General features: G+C 42.3%; 1 protein-coding gene across 4 annotated transcripts; it reads right to left on the bottom strand.

Annotated features, from left to right (window-relative positions):
• Positions 1-918: 918 nt before the first annotated feature.
• ark2n (arkadia (rnf111) N-terminal like PKA signaling regulator 2n) lies at positions 919-17641 on the bottom strand. Of its 4 annotated transcripts, none has more exons than XM_064943168.1 (5): positions 17461-17641; positions 14749-15620; positions 4563-4754; positions 3883-3994; positions 919-3524 (listed from the first exon to the last, which is right to left on the bottom strand). In XM_064943168.1, the coding sequence occupies exons 2-5, from the start codon at positions 15551-15553 to the stop codon at positions 3326-3328; spliced, it is 1308 nt and encodes a 435-aa protein (XP_064799240.1). In that variant the 5' UTR covers positions 15554-15620; positions 17461-17641; the 3' UTR covers positions 919-3325. The 4 variants fall into 4 exon arrangements, with proteins under 4 accessions (XP_064799240.1, XP_064799241.1, XP_064799244.1 ...); XM_064943169.1 differs by lacking the exon at positions 17461-17641 and adding an exon at positions 16355-17389; XM_064943172.1 differs by lacking the exon at positions 4563-4754.
• Positions 17642-19416: the final 1775 nt, after the last annotated feature.

Below are 19416 nucleotides of genomic sequence, written 5' to 3'. Positions count from 1 at the left end.
GGCATGGAAAATATGTGATAGAACCTTATAGACAGTAAACAACATTGAATAATCTAGTATTTTACCATTCATTTCAAGGACTTACTTATTGGTCCTTACCAATGGTACTTACTTTCATGCACATTCCTTTGTGATTTCTGCTGGGAAAGGGCCCTCTGGTGGTCAGGTGTGTACTCTACAATCACAGATGTGATTTCAACCGCACAAACTAAAGGCTCCTCAAATATGCAAACACCTCCTTCAGAGCTGCATAAAATACCAGCACAGAACAATTCAATTTATTTTGTAGGCGAGTAAAATATTAGCAATTCTTCTGCTCACCAATGACAAGAGGACTAGCCGTGGAAATTAGCATACAGCTGTGGTGGTGCCCTAAGGATGAGCAGAAGGGCTTCAGGGTTGAGGTTGCGACAGGCAGATTGCACAACTCCGGTCTCTCCACATGTCCTCCTAGCAGCCGGTGCCTCTTTGCCTTACCTTTGACCCTGTTCCTTTGTGGGTGAGGGGTTGTATTGTTCATGGAGAGAGGGATTTGTCTAGACAGCCTGGCCGAAGGCCAGAAAGGAACAATGAGTGATCAGCGGAACCTCAAACCCCATAACTTCTCGTGGTAACAGACACGCACACACATCATCATGCATACCCTTCTACACACGTGTTGCACATTGATATATTAACACCTTTTCCATATGCGCAAAGTTGGTATTGACATGCTCACAAGCCCATGCCAATGTCCTCACAGGCACCGGTCATGTACGGCATGAGATGGGACAGCACACAAGCATTTTAGGATGAATATCGGTAGTCACTAATAAGACATTCATCAATTTTCCCCCAACAAACAAATCATCTAGTCAAACTGGGTTAAGAGAACGTGATATGGGAGCAAACCAATTGGGTAAAAAAAATCAATCAAAGTACTTAAATAATACTCCATTTATTTAGTTTTAAAAATTTTCCTTTTAGTTCTACAGACATATAATTTCAAGGAAGTCAGGGACTTGCAGACAAAAGAAAATATTAACACTAATTTCTTGTTAATTTAAAAATACTGACAGTAAAATAAACAAAAATAAACAGAATAAAATAGTTAAATTACCGAGAACGGGTTGAAACAATGTTTTACTTGACAAAAAAAAAATGGTATGTGCAACCCTACTTGAGCATCGCTGCCCTAGTTTCATACAGAAAGCAATCCACTAAGCCTAAAGGCATGAGCAATGTCTTACTTTACTGACATTTAACAGAAATCATAATGAAGAGCTAGCTACACGACAAGAATGGGCTTAGAAGTGCTGCATGCAAGAGGTTTGGAATAAAAGCGTATTTTTCAGTGCTATCTGCATACAGTGGAGAAAACTGGCCAGTTAAGAGTCAAGGTGATACTGAAATGTTGATATAATTATGACGTCTTCATCTAATTTCTACGGCGTTTTGCTCTGGGAGGAGAGTGATGTATTCAAGTTGAACTCAACTCATCAAGAATAAATTCAGAGCTCAAAATAATTTCTTAGGTGCTAAGGAAAATAAGTTGTCAAAAGCTTAAATATCACAAGTCTCTAAGGTTAAGTATTTCGTTGACAAATGTTCCATTAGACTTTGGTTCAGTTCCTGGTGTCGAGTAGGACTTTTCCCCTTTCTGTGACCAGCAGGAGTGAATTAAATGCTTCAATATAACCCTCTCATGAGGGAGACCAGGGAGGTTCATGCAGTTCAAATGGATCTGATGTGTCATATTGGACCATTGGTAAAAACTAACCAGGCCTGCAGTACTGCATGAGTACAATAAACACAAGAACCACAGGGAGTCCTGAGGAATCAGGGTCAAAACCATTCATACATTAAATAGGTCTCTCTATAAAGCCCCCAAATGGACATAAACTCACCTGCACTTTGCTTCTTAATATCTATGTAGTAAATTCACATCTATTATTAAAATATCATTTTTTGTAGAGACAGCAAAAATCTGCCATGCTTTAAGATAAAAGAATATACATGATTCTGAAAGAAAATAGTGCACATTCCAAGGCATTCAGGCCACCTTTGCTTTGCAATGTTCAATGGAAGATACATTTCCTCAGTTGTAAAAAGGGGGTCCCGAGAGGTTAGGAGGAGAGATATCTCATTCACACTGATATACACACAATCCATATAAATGCAACCAGTCAGCCCTGCATGGTCATACATTCACTGACTACCAGAACGACAACTGGGACACTATCAGACTGTTCTCCATAGCAACAGCTTGGCTCAACAGACAGTGGACCTGTCTTACAGTAATAGTACCGTACATAGCCTGCACTGCCAGAGGACTGCAGCAACTGCCTGAGTACTGTGTGTCTGACCACTTGCTACCCAGAGAGGAGAAATAAGAACTAAACAGACCAGTGTTGTGGTTTGTTTCCTTGAATAAGACAAAAAAAAATAGTTGATCTAGCTAGCTTAGAACTTGATTCAGTTACTATCTTAAACACATATGCTCCAATTATTGAAAGCAAAATTATCAATAGTACAAATTATATATATTATATAGATATATTTTTTTTAACTAAACACCTTCTTTAAACACAATAGGGTAAACAACATAATCAATGTAGTTTGACCAGTGAGGGTAGAGCCAGTGTTAAAATCTTTACATATACCTAAGTGACATCTCTACTGGAGTACGGAGCAGGTCAGGTCAAGCCACCAAAGCTCCGTCACATGCCGGCGTATCATGCTGCAGACAGTGTACCAGCTGCCGTTAAGTATCGACTGTAAGCCCAATCCAGTCAGTTGGAGAATAGGACACCAGTCTGTAGTGCAGCAGATTTGAGCTACTGATACTGCCCTACCCTCATGCAGCAGCTTCAAGTCTTATGTTACAGCTAGCGGACAGACAGAACACAGTGCCTACCTATGTACGGACAACAGTCCTCAGGATAAATGAGGTCCAGGACAGGGAGAATATTGCTATGTGTTTTACTGTAACACCTCTGTATGGTTCAATCTGCACTAGTGTCTTGCCCTCTTGATTATGTATTTTAAATCCATGATCAGGGAATCATCTTTGTTAAAATGGCTTTGATATAAGGTTCTACAGTAGGTTAATAACATCAGAGGAAGTCAATGAGGCTGCGTCTCTAATTACACTATACTCCCTATATAGCTCACTCCATTTGAGGTATAGAGAATAGTGCGCTTTATAGGGAATAGGGTGTCATTTGAGACGCAACCCATGAGTCACAGGTGGTGGCTGTACCACTCAGGAAGGGCCTATGCCATGGTAGGGAGAGGCTGGAGGGGGAGGAGAGGGGAGTAAGGAAGTCTTCAGTGCACGAGTTGCTCAGAGTAGGTATCTGTGTCTGGTGTCCTCGTCTAAAGTGAGGTCCACTACCTCCGGAGGGGACACCCAGTTGGGCTGGGGGGACACGGTAGTCCAGAGCTGGGAGGATTGCCTCGTGCTGTTGTTGAGCTGCTCCAGTGAGTTGGGCTTCCAGGCAGAGGACAGGCTCTGAATTACCCCGCCCCGAGGATGGGCACATCTGTTAAGAGAAAGGGCACAATAACACAACAAGGACATTAGAGCAATGTTAGAGAAACATTAGGGTAACAACATTATACTGATGACTTAGTAACGAAAACAGTTTGTTCATTGCAGTGCACCAGTTCCATGACAGTCCCAAGCAGCCATTGCCTTTATGAGCTGTTGACGGTGTTGGTGTTACACAGTAAAACTATATTGACCGTTTTGTTGCGGCAATAAAACATGACTGCATGACCATAACTCTTAAAGTAACATGTTGTAGAACAACACCATATAAGGATTACAGTTTTGTAGTGGTTGTAGTGCAGGTAAATCTGTCCTCGACGTGTGTTCCAAGTTATGCTTTCTGAACTCACCTTGTGTTTTCTTGCACTCCTACTATTTCTACCTCACTGTCTGAGGAGGGGATGTTGATGTGGCCCTTGTGCTGAGGGGGTTCCCTGTGGGCAAGCTCTGCCTCCATGTGACCTGTAACACAAGACATTTTAGAACGTACAGGGACATGTAGAATAGCAGTACACCTCACGGACACAGACATTAACAAAAACAAAAGTCATTGAAAAATGATGCAATCCACACCTTTTCTGGAAGTTTGATGGACACAAATATCTGGTTTACTCTTCATTGCAGCAGATATCTATGTAAATTTACATCTATGTCAATTGACCAAATGAATTTCTATGAAATACGTGTACGGCAAGACAAGAAATAAAAGGCAAACAGAAAAAACACATTTGCAGCACCTGAAAGGAAAACACCTGTACTGTAGACAGCCTGTATCATTTCTGCTTCGAACTCCTAAGATCCCCCTTTTCAAACGTGGAGCACAGTACAAAACATATGTTTTATTCAACTGATCTTCCACCATGTTTTCATCTCTGAGATGTTGGTTCCTAGTACCTAGGCTACTGGTTGCACTAACATTATCCCTGTTAAACAATCTCCTTGCGCCTGTCAAACTGTTAGCGGATTATACAGTAAGTCTTCCCAGAGAGAGTAGACATTTTCAGTGTGATACACCGGGTTTGTAACTGACCTGCTGAGAGAGAGCACAGATGCTGTACTCTTACTGCCCCAGAGTTTGCTGCCATAGCCTGGTCCCTGTGTGTTTTTAGCCTTTCATGTGTTATCACGGTGGTCCGGCGCACTCGCTCCGCAGTCACACTTAAATTCTCCTGGTTAGAATCAGTGTCTGAAATATCATAGTGGCACACTACGGGAGTCCCGTCTGTAGAAACAGAAAACACTTCATTATTCAAACCACGTCGTCTCTCAGGTTAGCGAACTTCAGTGCTCACAGTAGAAAGTAGCTACCTCCATTAGCACAATAATTGCATTGCTAGTATAGCAGCTCATGATAGGATTTCAGCCTTGGTATCTGAGTGGATCGGAGACATACATACCCTCACCCTACAACTTCCAATATCTTAATTGATATTCCCGATTGCTAAATGTCACCTGCCATTCATGATGAATGAAAAAAAAAACACATTTCAGCTGTAAATATATTTGTTGCCAGACAATTAACAAGTTAGGTTGAATAGTAATAATTTAACTAATTGCCCCCATAAAGCATTAGCATATAGCAAATATGCCTATATAACTGCTTTGTTTTGCTCAACTGTAAATGTTTGAATACAACTAGGCTATGAGCCCTATTAAAAATGGCAAGATGACTGATGTCAAACTGAAGATGTTCATAGAATGTGTATAATCTGTGCACAGAGTTAAATGTGTAATTGGCACATATGATGTGCAACTATAGCCTATTCTGTGTGTTCTATGCATGAGCTACTGATATATATTCTGCAATTAACTCATAAACAGATTACATACATTTATTTTGGGTATCATTTTTAATGCTTTTCAAATAACAGCCATTCACAAAAAAACAAAAAAAACTACCAACGGATGCAATCATTACAAACAACTAAAAAACTTAAATGTTCTTTATACAGTTCAAAACGTTTAATTATCATGTGTATGCAATAACGCAAGTAAACAATTTAGCAGCAGTTTGACCAGTTATCAAAAACAAAAAAGCTGCTCCAAAAAAATATGATAAAATGTAACAAAGGGTTAACTTAGTTATGTTGTAGAAAAACCCTGGTAGAGTATTGGGGGACATGTGTTGGTTGAGTGTCTGCTCTGTTCTACCCTGTAAGACAAGTCAGTTACACATAGCCTAAGCCACATGCCCGAGGGTCATCTAGACCAGGGTTTCCCAACCTCGGTCCTAGGCACCTTGCTGTGTAGTGCTAGGGCAAAAACCTGCACCCAGAGGGAGCCCCAGGACCAGGTTGGGGAAACTCTGATCTAGACAGCATACTTTGAGAGAGCAGACAGTGCAGTATGGGAGTCAAGTCAAGAGCAAAATGGGCACCAGTGTTCCAGTGGATGCCAGGCACTCAAGTCTAATACAGCCACAAAGTCATGACCAAACACCCATTTCTAAAATTGATCTTAAAAATCTGATTTTAAACCCAACTTTAACCACACTGCTAACCTTTTCAAGGCAGGATTACGAACAACTCCTGTTCCTCATAACTAGTGAAGATAAAAGGAGCTCCAAAAGTATTGGGACAGTGACATGTTTTGGCTCCTGTACTCCAGCACTTTGGATTTGAAATGATGCCTATGCAGGTTAAAGTACAGACTGTCAGCTTTAATTTGAGGGCATATATCTGTATCGGGTGAACCGTTTACAAAATCACATTACCTTTTTGTACATGGTCCACTAAAGTTGGGGGACTAAATGTATTGGGACAATTCACTTGTATTAAAGTAGTCAGAGGTTTAGTATTTGGTCACATATTTCTAGCACACAATTACATGAAGCTTGTGGCAATACAAACTTGGATGTATTTGCTGATTGTTTGGGTTTCAATTACTTTGTGCCCAATAGAAATGGTAAATAATGTATTGTGTTATTTTGGAGTCACTTTTATTGGAAATAAGAAGTTTCTAAACATGTCTACATTAATGACAAAAAAGTGCTGTAATTTCTAGACAGTTCAGCCAATATGGATGAAAATACACAAATTATAGCTGACAGTCTACAATTTAACCTCAGTCATTGTATCAATGTAAATCCAAATACAGAGCACCCCCCCCCAAAAGAAAAAGTGTCACTGTCCCAATACTTTTGGAGCTCACTGTAAACCAAGATTCTCTCTTTGGTAAACAATCTTGTGTGTTGTAGAGCTTTATTTAACTCTGCATCATTGGAAAAGAGCTTGCAAGTAAACATTTCACTAGAAGGGCTACTACACCTGTTGTACTCGGCGCATGTGACAAATACAATATGATTTTAATACCGGTCCCCAATGGAAAATGACCATGAAGGTATTTGATGCACTTGTAAAAATCAGGCTCTTTTCAGCGAGCTGCTGACATGATACAATACTGTGGTAAACAAATGGAAGACCATTTACAGTACTGGGATCCAAACAGGACAAGGCGGCAAACTAAATATGTCAGATGAACTGTGCATCACGAATTTGAAGGCAGGAGACGAGAGCTGGACCAAGTCCTGTTAACATAAAACCAAAAGGAAGTTGTCACTCACCACAATTCATGAGCATACGAGCAAAGGTTTACCTTGCACACAAAGGCTAATCAAAAATTATTCTTTGACATTTGACATATACATGAAGGGAAGTTCACATGCAAACAGTAGAACTTTATGCAGATTAAACAGTGTGGAATTGAGAACGGTGTAGCTATATTGTATATGCAGTACATTTTCATGTGCAAATTACAATCCTCCAAAAGACCACGGCCCTATTGAATATGCTTCCAGCTATGTTCCTTTAGCTATGTCCTGGATGTGTAGGTAGTGTTTGAAGTCATTCTTGTTTTTATATGTAGCTGGAGAAGGTTATTCAGACTCAAAAAGGCTGCATTGTCACCTGTATGTTATGTAGGCCTATGTAGAAACCAGTAATCATTAACATGCGCTATACTTTTCTGGAGACAAAACTATATATATATATATATATATATATATATATATAGTGATAGTGAGAACCCTGGTTTCAGTTTTATAAGTCATATCAATACAACTACTATTCAAAAAAAATAATAATAAAAAAAAGGCAGAATTTGCTTTAAGCACAGGCCAGATTGGCAGAAACTATTTTAAGGATATGGACAGACATGAAGCTCTTGATGTGTTAGCTCCTATTCAGCACAAAAGATCCCACACCCACAATATCCACACGAAAAAAAAAGTCTCTCCACTGCCATCATAGTATTAGGCCTAACCTTTCACAGTCAGTGCTACGACAACAGAAGTTCAGGTCAAATTAAAAAAGTTAACTTCTCTACCTACATATAAAAAAGTTTAACAATGTTCTGATTTGGACATCCAATTTCAAGGAATCGTTTGGGGCAGAATATATTGTGTTAAGAATGTAATGCTCTCTAGAATGTTTACTGTTAGTAAAGCTATGCCACTAAAATAAAAGGATGTGAAAACATTGACAAGTATTTAAATCAGCGGATGTGGCTTTAAGTAAAATGGCACTATGACAACGTTCTTATTCCTAGCATTCTGTATGACAAGGCACATGCCATGAAGCAGCCCCCTGCACAAGTGACTGTCTGGGGTTCTGTAACGCACATTATTGTATGAACTGACACAGTATGTTAGCTGGTAAACATGTATACTCTTGGAATAGGCATACTGAAAGCAATACAATGAGAGCCCTGACTTGACAGTCGTCGATAAAATATGCATTGTCCGTGTCAATGATGCAATTTTTCCTACAAGTTGCAGTTAAAGTAAATTGGCTCCAGGAACCAATTGGATATTAAAAAACGCATTCAAAAGACTTAGATCTCACAGTGATTCAGCACCCACAGCTGCCATGAGCCACAAAGCTCAGAGGACTTGAGTGTCACAGTCAAGGCCATGCTTACCATGTTAATTATGTAATAACACACATATTAGGGACTTCCAGTAAAATTGGAGTTGGTGATTAAACCCCCCCCAAAAAAGTGGAAATCAGATAAGCACATTTGCCACCATCACCGTATGTGTGATGGTAGTGAAACTTTATCCATTTGGAAAATACAGCACTAAACCACTCCACAAGTCCAACAAGGGAATCTAAACGTTCAAGAGGCCGGGGTCTGGAACGTCCAGATTTCCATTTTGGGTAGCCACAGGCACTACATCAGGCAGGATGTTGTTGTTGAGGGGGTCGGGGGCCATGCTGCTCATGGTGACGTTGGCGTTCTCCCGGGCCAACATGTACGCCGCCATTGTCTCCTGCGACTCCGAGGAGGGCAGGAAGGAGCTGGACGGACGCGGTGCCCTGTGGCGGTGCCGATGGTGCCGCCCGGGGGCGTCGCTTGAGTGGATGGACGAGTCGACGCTGTCGTCCGAGTCGAGGCGCGTCAGCTTCTCCATCCAGACTCGGAAGCGCTCTTCTGTCTGCCGCTGCATCACAGCGAAGCGAGTCATGGCCTCCTCCAGCACACTGCCAATGCTGTTCCTGTCCCACGAGCCACCACCGTCCAGCAGGCCCTGCATCTGAGCGCTCACTCCGGATCCCTCCGCAGCTTTAAAGACATTGAGGCCAAGCCATAAGAAACACAGTAGCACTTCATGTTCGCTGGTGGACTGTTTGTTTTATTTATAGTTATTTAAAAAAATAGAAAAATGACAAGTTTCGTTGACGTGCAGATCGACTTTTTCATGCTGATGGACTACGTTCATGCAGTTGTAGCAGTCAGGTCTGTGTACGGAATGCAGTAATGGTTGATAAAATGGAGTCCTATAGATCCACTATAGACAGAAATTGGTGTTAAAAGATTTAGTTGCTGTAACTCATTGTAGCAAGTGTACTGAAGATTTACCGTGCATAGTTTGTGATAAGATAAACTTTGTGGTTGTCTAACTTTGTACGCAAATACAGCGTAAGAAATAACCCATACAGACACAGCACCAAGCACCATGGTTTTGACATTTCTCCTTGGACATCAAATGTACAGCTAGACATGACTTATTTGAACTAGCAACAATTTCAAAATGCAATTCACATAAAAGATGTCTACCTACGCAGATCTAGAAAAGTTATGTAGTTGTGGTAATCAAGGAAAGCGTGAAGGGGGAAATGTCAGTTACAGCTGACAATTGCCATGTTCGCTACAAATTATCTTACAAACTAAAATATCCCTGCTTGAGTGCAGGCAGAGCAATGCACCACCAACTCCATGTTATGGCAGTGATTTAACCCAGTCTAAATTAGAACAACAACGCTACCTCAAACTAATATCAATGTTGTCACCCCAATGTCAAGATGCAATGTCAAAACTCACTTTATCAAACCAGATAGCAACATCATTGAAATACCAATGGAATACCAGGTCTTAGAAAGAGGAAATTACTCAATATAAAGTCACAAGTTTAAAGCAATATAGATCTGCATTTGATCTACAGTACTAGTCTTACTGTATTTGAGCAATTGTACTCATTGAAGTTGAGTAACACATCCTTAATGTATATCAAATCTTTCCCTCAAATTAAAAATTGGGAAATCAAGTCACAGGAAGTCAAAAACAAGGGCCACCAATAAAACAATGTACAATTAACACAAGATAAGATTAATTAAGTGTTGTCAAATATATCCTAGCCTATGATTGATTTTTTCGACAAGATGCTGTGCTTAACTAATGCATTTTAAAATGAGGACATCCTAAAATGGACACCGCATTCCCAAACACAGCAGGTGAATCAGGTGCCTATTACACTTGAAGCATCTGTTAAACAGTAATCCAGAGCCTTGACTAAGAACTACATCAAGACCTACTGCGCTGAAAACAGGCACTGGAGCCTAGGGGAATCTCAAAGGGCCACATTCAAATAATTCAACAGAAGTTCTCAACCGAACCAGCACGATAAGGTGCTACGTGGCAAAGGTATGGTGAATTAATGGAAGGCTCTGGGGATGGAGACATCTCATTCCATTAACCCGCAATCTCTATTTTGACCAAGGACAGGAAGAAGTCAATCACATTACAATGGACAGTGGAGCCTTCGATGTGAATCACAGATTTACTACTATGTTTATGTCACAGCTTTGAGATACTCCTGTATGTTTATCACAAGGTTACTACCACACAGTGAGGTCATATACTGTTGTAAAAACCGCTCGCTATGGCAGTACAGACTGGAAAAGTAGAAATAAAACAATGACCCAATTGTAACACTCAGTAAATGGTATCTACATTCCACACAACATGCAAACAATGACAGAGTTTAAAAAGAACACTTCCTACGGGTAGATTATGTGAAGACGTAATGGGTTGTAACCTTCAAAATGCATGGTGAATGGAGACAAATGAACAGTTATTAAAACAATTAACATTCAGTGATGCCTGTGCTAGAAGCCATTGAAGATTAGCAAACATTCATAAACAGAAGCGTCAGTGTGTTTGCATTGGCCGGGGATGCTATGGTTACTCGACATCTCTGGTAAACGTATGTGAAATGATTCATGTGAGATGTCTGTTGCAACTGTTTACGAGAAATTGTCAAAATTACCTGTGATGTCTGTAGTAAATTGTGATTATTACCTTACGGTGCACTAAATGTGGGTTACTTGGAATCCCTGTAGTACATGGGTCTTTCTATAGACTAGGGTACCAGGATTTCCTATTGTGGAAAACTTGTTACAGCTGTTAAGTAATTGATAAGACATTTTTTTCATGGCATTACATTAAGGGGGGAAAATACAGTAGCCATATAACATAAAATTCACGAGTTGATTTAAAACCTGTTTATCCCCTTGTCATGATTGGCATCTTGACAGATGTCCAAAAATCATGTGACAAAACATAAATTTTTCTGTCCTTGCATTTGTGGCAGTGTAAGATGTCCTAATATCATATTTTTCATGAATTAGTTCAATTAGACATTGAACCCTGTAGTTGTTCTGTTTCGAGTTCCAGAACTGCAATGCAACTACTTAAAAATGTTGTGTCTCCTTGTGTAATGTGGTGAAAACAGTTTATGGGCACACAAATCTCCCAAAAATGTATGTGATTGCAGAATCAAATGCTTCTAACAGAAAGGAGTCACCTTACCTTGATACTGAAAATCTAAAGCTTGAGTCATTAACGTGGTTCTTCAATAATTATGCATAATACATGTTGGATGCGTATTTGGTGTCCAGCTGTTTAATTATACTGTGATATTTTCACACATCTGATTCAGGAAGGAATTTTCTGAATGATGAACAGCTGTTGTGAAAGCACATGTGATGAAACAGCGCAGGTGCTGGAAAAAGGTGTCCGCAAAAGAAATGCCCAAAATATTTAGGGTCTCATGCCTTATGCTGGTGAAGACCGTTGTGCCTGGATCTACATTGGATCTAATATCCATGGAGAATTGATGTTGATAATCTGTTGTCTGCTAGAGTTAGAGAAGGGTCTCATTAGATTTAACAGAAGGCGTCAGAGTAATGAGTATGTTTTTGCGCCTTGGATTGGACGAGTCTACTGTTTGCAATTGCGTAGGATAGACAATTGTGCAACAGCCAACTCTGTTCATTATTCTGGATATAATGACAAATGATAAGGCCTAATAGGCATCTTTACAATATGATCTGGTAATGAAATAACATGACAAATACATGTTAGTTTCCATGATACACCTGCAATTTTAAGCAATAAAATGCACTTGAAGCAGCCTACCTAAACTTGAAGAACAGATATTCAAGTACTAGAATATGCCTACCTTGAAAAATCTGACATCTAGAAATTGGTGCTTGAAAAGTCCTTGTAAATGATTGTAGCCAGTTTCTAAGTTCTCCAGCTCCCTGATAATGTGTGATTTCCTTTTGGATCCATTTTGTGAGAGATGTGGCCACTTCCTTTTCTTTCCAACCACTTCAATTGATGGGTGTTGCGCTACTCTGTTGCGGTAAAACCACGTAAAGTGATTATGAAGACGACAAGATCGAATGCTGGCATCAACTTGGCTTTCCATACAAATCCTTCCATTATTAAAGGAACTGGGTTTTTAGCCACTAATGACAAAATCAGCCTGGCTTTATTATGTGTGCCTGCGTCGGGCCACATAGGACAGAGAAAAACCATACATTCATCCACTTCATTTGCCTAGTTAAATCAAGGTTAATTTATTTGATTTAGTATTTTTATAATAATAGTCAGACAAGTCCACAGTATTCTCACATTTTAGAATGTCATTTTAATATCAATGCCAAATTCTTAGTGGTAATGGCCTAGTTTGACAGTTCTATATTATGCCCGATATGTTCAATTATATAAATTAAACAATTGTATAACACAGATCCTTGATAAGTACAAAAAAGGGCTTGAAAACGTCTCTGAAAGACCTTGAATATGACTTGCCAATGTCTGTATAAACCCTGCTTTAAGAATGTATAGTCCTGTTGTAGTATATATGTAGAGTTATGGGGCAAATGGCATATTCATCCAAGTACACGTGGAACTGCATAAAACTTATTTTTATTTCAACCTATCTTGAAATGTTTATCCCAACGTCACACATTGGCCCCATTATTTATAGAAAGACCCAAATACATTAAACATGGGATACAGTGTCTCCGGAAAGTAGTCAGACCCCTTTACTTTTTCTACATTTTCTTATGTTAAAGCCTTATTAGAAAATTGATTAAAATTGCTAACCCCCCCCCCCCTCAATCTACACACAATATCCCACAATGACAAAGCAAAGAGTACATTTTTTAATGATTGAAAATGCATTAAGAATAAAAAGTGAAATCTCACAAGTATTCAGACCCTTTACTCAGTGCTTTGTTGAAGCACCTTTGGCAGCGATTATAGCATTGAGTCTTCTTGGGTATGATGCTACCAAGCTTGGCACACCTGTATTTGGGGAATTTCTCCAATTTTTCTCTGCAGATCCTCTCAAGCTCTGTCAGGTTGGACAGGGAGCGTCGCTGCACAGCTATTTTCAGGTCTCTCTAGAGATGTTCGATCTGGTTCAAGTCCGGGCCCTGGTTGGGCCACTCAAGGACATTCAGAGACTTGTCCCGAAGCCACTCCTGTGTTGTCTTGGCTGTGTGTGTAGGGTTGTTGTCCCGTTGGGAGGTAAAACCTTCGCCCCAGTCTGGGGTCCTGAGCACTCTGGAACAGGTTTTCTTCAAGGATTTATCTGTATTTTGCGCCGTTCATCTTTCCCTCGATCCTGACTGGTCTCCAAGTCTCTGCCGCTGAAAAATAAAATAAAAAAATCCCACAGCATGATGCTGCCACCACGCTTCACCATAGGGATGGTGCTAGGTTTCCTCCAGACGTGACGCTTGGCATTCAGACCAAAGAGTTCAATATTGGTTTCATCCGACCAGATAATCTTGTTGTTCATGGCTTCCGTCTGGCCACTCTACCATAAAGGCCTAATTGGTGGAGTGCTGCAGAGGTGGTTGTCCTTCTGGAAGGTTCACCCACACCCACAGAGGGACTCAAGCTCTGTCAGTGACCATCGGATTCTTCATCACCTCCCTGACCAAAGCCCTTCTCCCCCGATTGTTCAGCTTGGCCTGATCTTTGAGTTTTTAGTGGTTTCAAACTTCTTACATTTAAGAATGGCGGAGGCCACTGTTGTTGGAGAACTTCAATGCTGCAGACATTTTTTGGTATACTTCTCACAGCGAATGGTCTGAATACTTATGTACATAAGGTCTTTGATTATTTTTTAATACATTTACAAACACTTCAAAAAACCTGCTTTTGCTTTGTCATTATGGGGTAGTGTGTGTAGATAGTTGTGGTGATTGCTACCCGGGATGCCTGTGGTGATTGCTACCCGGGATGCCTGTGGTGATTGCTACCCGGGATGCCTGTGGTGATTGCTACCCGGGATGCCTGTGGTGATTGCTACCCGGGATGCCTGTGGTGATTGCTACCCGGGATGCCTGTGGTGATTGCTACCCGGGATGCCTGTGGTGATTGCTACCCGGGATGCCTGTGGTGATTGCTACCCGGGATGCCTGTGGTGATTGCTACCCGGGATGCCTGTGGTGATTGCTACCCGGGATGCCTGTGGTGATTGCTACCCGGGATGCCTGTGGTGATTGCTACCCGGGATGCCTGTGGTGATTGCTACCCGGGATGCCTGTGGTGATTGCTACCCGGGATGCCTGTGGTGATTGCTACCCGGGATGTCTGTGGTGATTGCTACCCGGGATGTCTGTGGTGATTGTTACCTGGGATGTCTGTGGTGATTGTCTTGCCGCCTGATGTCTCATCGTCGTCTTCAGAGGAGCTGGTGCTGGAGTCACAGGTGAGGTCGCTGTCGCTCGTACTACTGTCCTGCAGCAGGTTGTATTTCTTCCTTGCCGCCGCCTCGCGCTTCTGCCTAAGCAGCCGAATACGCTCCTTGTGCTTTTGGCTCCGGTGACCTTTGACTTTAGCCAGCCGGCCGTTGGTCTGCTTCTCGACGCCTGCTCCTACCACCACAGCGGGCTGGCAGCGGTTTTTCTTGGCTGCCATTGTGTTGGTTGACATCTCGCTTTCAGAACGTGAACGACGGGACTTTCGCCCACTTGATGCAGATGTTTGACCCCCTGCTGCAAGTCTGGTGTCGGCCCCGGGCTCTGTGGAGCCCCCCTCCACTGTCGCACGTGAGGCGGATCCCTCCTCACCAGAGGAGAGTGTGTCCGAGTCGGCCAGGTGGCCGCTGGAGGAGGGCGAGAGCATGCAGGGGTTGGAGGAGTCACTCTCGTAGGCACGGCCCGAGGTGGGCTTGTCGCTGCCGGTGGAGGCGTGCGGAGACTCAGGGGAGTTCCTTCTCAGCTCCATCATGAGGCAGGGCATGGAGAGAAGGCTAGGCTCACCCTCAGTCTGCAGGAGGCTGTCCCCCTCCTTTTCTCCTGGAGGAGAGCTGGTGGTCTCTGTTTTAAGGGGCTCCTCTTGCGCCCCCCTGACAGCAGCAGCTGACCCCCCCTGCACGGGACGCTCTGGGAAGATCTCAGCATTGACAAACTCCTCTGTCTTCTCAGTGTCTGCCATCTTCCTGCTAGTTGAGCGTAGGACCCCGTGGTCTGTTTTAAACAGGTGTGCCAGGACAGAAACTCACCTGGAACAACAATATATGATATCACAGAGATTTAACTTTGGTTCAAAAAGACCTACTCTTGCACCCACTATAATATTGATATATCTTTAAGACTAAACACGTTAGAAATTAATCATCCTCTTTCAGGATCTTTAAAATGAGGCAGCACAACAGACCGATTTATGAAAGGTGTAACTCAGTGTTTCCCATCTCTGGTCCTCAAGTACCTCCAGCAACACACTTGTAGCCCCAAACAAACATACCTGATTCAACTTAATGAGGGCCTGATGAGTAGTTGACAAGTTGAATCAGGCATGTTTGACAGGGTCAACAATAAAAATGTGTACCTTTTGAGGTAGATGAGGACAGGAGATGGGAACCACTGAAAACGTTTCAATGAAGTACCAGTAGCCTACAACAGTAGCAAAAGGCAATTTAGCACTAATTAATCTGGCTGCATTTACAGCTGTAGTGGGGTGTGTTTGCATTTTAGTCATTTGGCATACGTTCTTGTGCAGAGCGACTTACTGGACGAAAGCTCTTAACCGCCAGGTTATCTGCCGCTCAAAAACCAATAATGAATCAAAAGGGTAACATGGGGTTTTGGTCGCATTCTCACATAAGGAAGGTTATCACCTAGATGCTGGCAACATCTATTCTACTGGGTTAGCTTTGAACCCCCACATGTGGTCAGCTTACAAATATCAGCTGGTTCCAAACATATGTTACCATTGTGTGGAATGTTGGTCACATACCTGTAGGGAGAAGACACCTACAAATAGTGAGCCTCTTCTTTCAAACTGTATAATGAACTCTTCATTGCTCATATTCACAGCATTCCACCAAAATACACCTAAACTTAAGATAGATGTGGCCCAGCTGGTAGACTGTCGTTGAATATATTACCCTGTTGTGCTATGGTGCTTTCAAGAAAACTGGGAACTTGGGGGGAAACAGTCTTATCATGATGTCAGAGATATTCAGGTCGGAGCTCTAGAAAAATGCCAGAGTTTACGACTTGGAATTCCGAGTTGGATGACCGTTCAAAAGGTTCCCAGTTGGAGCTGTTTTTTGTCCGAATTCCCAGTTAATTTCAATGCAGTGAAGTCGGATATTTCCGAGTACCCCAGTTGTTATGAACGCAGCATTATAACAGTAGTTATGTGGCTATATATAAATGGTGTCATAACACCACTGTGTGCGCAACAACGAAACTCAAGTCCGGGGTTCTTTGCGCCACACCTTCCGGTAGCCCAGGAAAAGAGCAAGCTTAGACAGAGCCTCATCTATCAAGTATGAATAACATCACTGACCGTTTTAACACAAAAAAACGAAATGTTGACCTACGTAGCTACCTGGATTGCTAGCTCGACAACATAACTAACAAACAATTAAACGCCACTATCAACTTGCTGGCAAGCAAAACATATGAAGCTAACGTCAACTACGCTAAACATAAACCAGTATCGCGGAAGCTGGCTTCCTTCATCCTTTACTGGTGTTAGCTATCTAGCTTGATGGTAGCTTACCCGTCTGGCTAGGTAGCTAGCTAACAGGGAAATTATTTATGCAATCTATGGTGAGGGCATCGTTGGCTATCGAGCTATGACTAACGACGTTAGCTAGTTTACTAAGCAAGTTTCCCATAAAACGAGTTGGAGTTGCTAGGGGGATTTCTAAACATAGTCCACCACCCATGCATTTGTGATACCGCTAGCAAGAACTCGATAGGCAGCTAGTTAGCTACCTAAAATGGAAGCGACGTATGCTAACGACGATTTCATTTTAACCCAGCCCAGCAGCTAGCCAGCCAGTTCGCACTGACGGCGTAGCTAATTTGCTAGCTAAACTAGCAACTTACTTGTGTATTACGTTATACGCTTGTTTCTTCAGTGGCCGACTTCTGTGACATCTTCATTAATTTGAACGTATCACGCATGCGAGACATACAACTAATAAAGTAAATGTGGCTTGTAAAGTGAACCTTGGTCCACTAACGGATACCAGCAAGCTACTTATTTCAAAATGTCCCCATCAGCCGTTGTTCACATACAAATGTGTGCGTCACTTCCATGCGTGAGTGACATAGAAAAATAATTAGCGCCTCCGTGAGTCTTGGGAGAGGTATGCCGCGTTTAGGACAACTGGGAACTCGGAAAATAAACAAACTTCACTGGTAAAAATCGTTTAACGGTCACTCCGAATTCAAAATCGGAAACTCAGGCATCTTTCTAAAGCTCCGACTTGAAAATCACGTGTGACATTAGACCTAGTTTTTTACTAGGCAAGTCAGTTAAGACAAATTCTTATTTTCAATGACGACCTAGGAACAGTGAGTTAACTGCCTGTTCAGGGGCAGAACGACAGATTTTGTACCTTGTCAGCTCGGGGATTTGAACTTGCAACATTTCCCGACAAGATAGAACTGCCAAAGGGGATGCAGTTGCAATCTACTGCAGAGATAGCCTGTACTCATACTATCCAGGTCTGTGCCCCCAAAATTATTGTTCTACTTTAAAAAATCCACCTTTCCAGAAACAAGTCTCTCACCGTTGCAGCTTGTTTATAGACCCCCTTCAGCCTCCAGCTGTACCCTGGACACAACATGTGAATTGATTGCCCCCATCTATCTTCAGAGTTCGTACTGTTAGGTGACCTAAACTGGGACATGCTTAACACCCCGGCCATCCTACAATCTAAACTACATGCCCTCAATCTAACACATTATCACGGAATTTACCAGGTACAACCCTAAATCTGTAACCTCTAAATACACCTCTGCTGTCTTCAACCAGGATCTCAGCGATCACTGCCTCATTGCCTGTGTGCATAATGGGTCCGTGGTCAAACGACCACCCCTCATTACTGTTAAACGCTCCCTAAAACACTTCAGCGAGCAGGCCTTTCTAATCGACCTGGTCCGGGTATCCTGGAAGGATATTGACCTCATCTCGTCAGTAGAGGATGCCTGGTTGCGCTTTAAAAGTGCTTTCCTCACCATCTTAAATAAGCATGTCCCATTCAAAAAATGGAGAGCTAAGAACAGATATAGCCCTTGGTTCACCCCAAACTTGACTACCCTTGACCAGCACAAAAACATTGTGGCGTTCTGCATTAGCATCGAATAGCCCCCACGATATGCAACTTTTCAGGGAAGTTAGGAACCAATACACTCAAGTCAGTTGGGAAAGCTAAGGCTAACTTTTCAAACAGAAATTTGCATCCCTTAGCACTAACTTCAAAAAGAGAATAAGAGCCCCTCCTCCCAGCTGCCCACTGCACCGAGGATAGGAAACATTGTCACCACCGATAAATCTACAATAGTCGATAATTTCAAGAAGCATTTTTCTACGGCTGGCCATGCTTTCCACCTGGCTACCCCTACCCCGGCCAACATCTCAGGCCCACCTGCAGCAACTTGCCCCCCCCCCCCCCCCGCTTCTCCTTCACCCAAATCCAGATAGCTGATGTTCTGAAAGAGCTGCAAAATTTGGATCAATTCTGTCAATTGCCGCATTTTTATCGGCAGACTCAATAGCCTTGGAACCTCAAATGACTGCCTCGCCTGGTTCACCAACTACTTCTCTGATAGAGTTCAGTGTGTCGAATTGGAGGGCCAGTTGTCCGGACCTCTGGCAGTCTCTATGGGGGTGCCACAGGGTTCAATTCTCAGGCAGACTCCTTTCTCTGTATATATCAATGATGTTGCTCTTGCTGCTGGCGATTCTCTGATCCACCTCTACGCAGACGACACCATTCTGTATACATCTGGCCCTTCTTTGGACACTGTGCTAACAAACCGGCAAAACGAGCTTCA

This window comes from Oncorhynchus masou, chromosome 28 (genome assembly GCF_036934945.1).
Source record: "Oncorhynchus masou masou isolate Uvic2021 chromosome 28, UVic_Omas_1.1, whole genome shotgun sequence".
Classification (NCBI taxonomy): domain Eukaryota; kingdom Metazoa; phylum Chordata; class Actinopteri; order Salmoniformes; family Salmonidae; genus Oncorhynchus; species Oncorhynchus masou.
Note: the sequence above shows the minus strand (reverse complement) of the source record. Positions and strands in the feature narration are given on the sequence as shown.

What these genes read in the sequence shown, in the direction of transcription:
- ark2n (XM_064943168.1), bottom strand. Translation starts at nt 15,553, where the DNA reads ATGGCAGACACTGAGAAGACAGAGGAGTTTGTCAATGCTGAGATCTTC. An exon ending in AATCACCACAGACATCCCAG is followed by an intron (nt 4,755 to 14,748) that starts GTAACAATCACC and finishes CTGTTTCTACAG; the next exon opens with ACGGGACTCCCGTAGTGTGC. An exon ending in TCTGTGCTCTCTCTCAGCAG is followed by an intron (nt 3,995 to 4,562) that starts GTCAGTTACAAA and finishes CTTGTGTTACAG; the next exon opens with GTCACATGGAGGCAGAGCTT.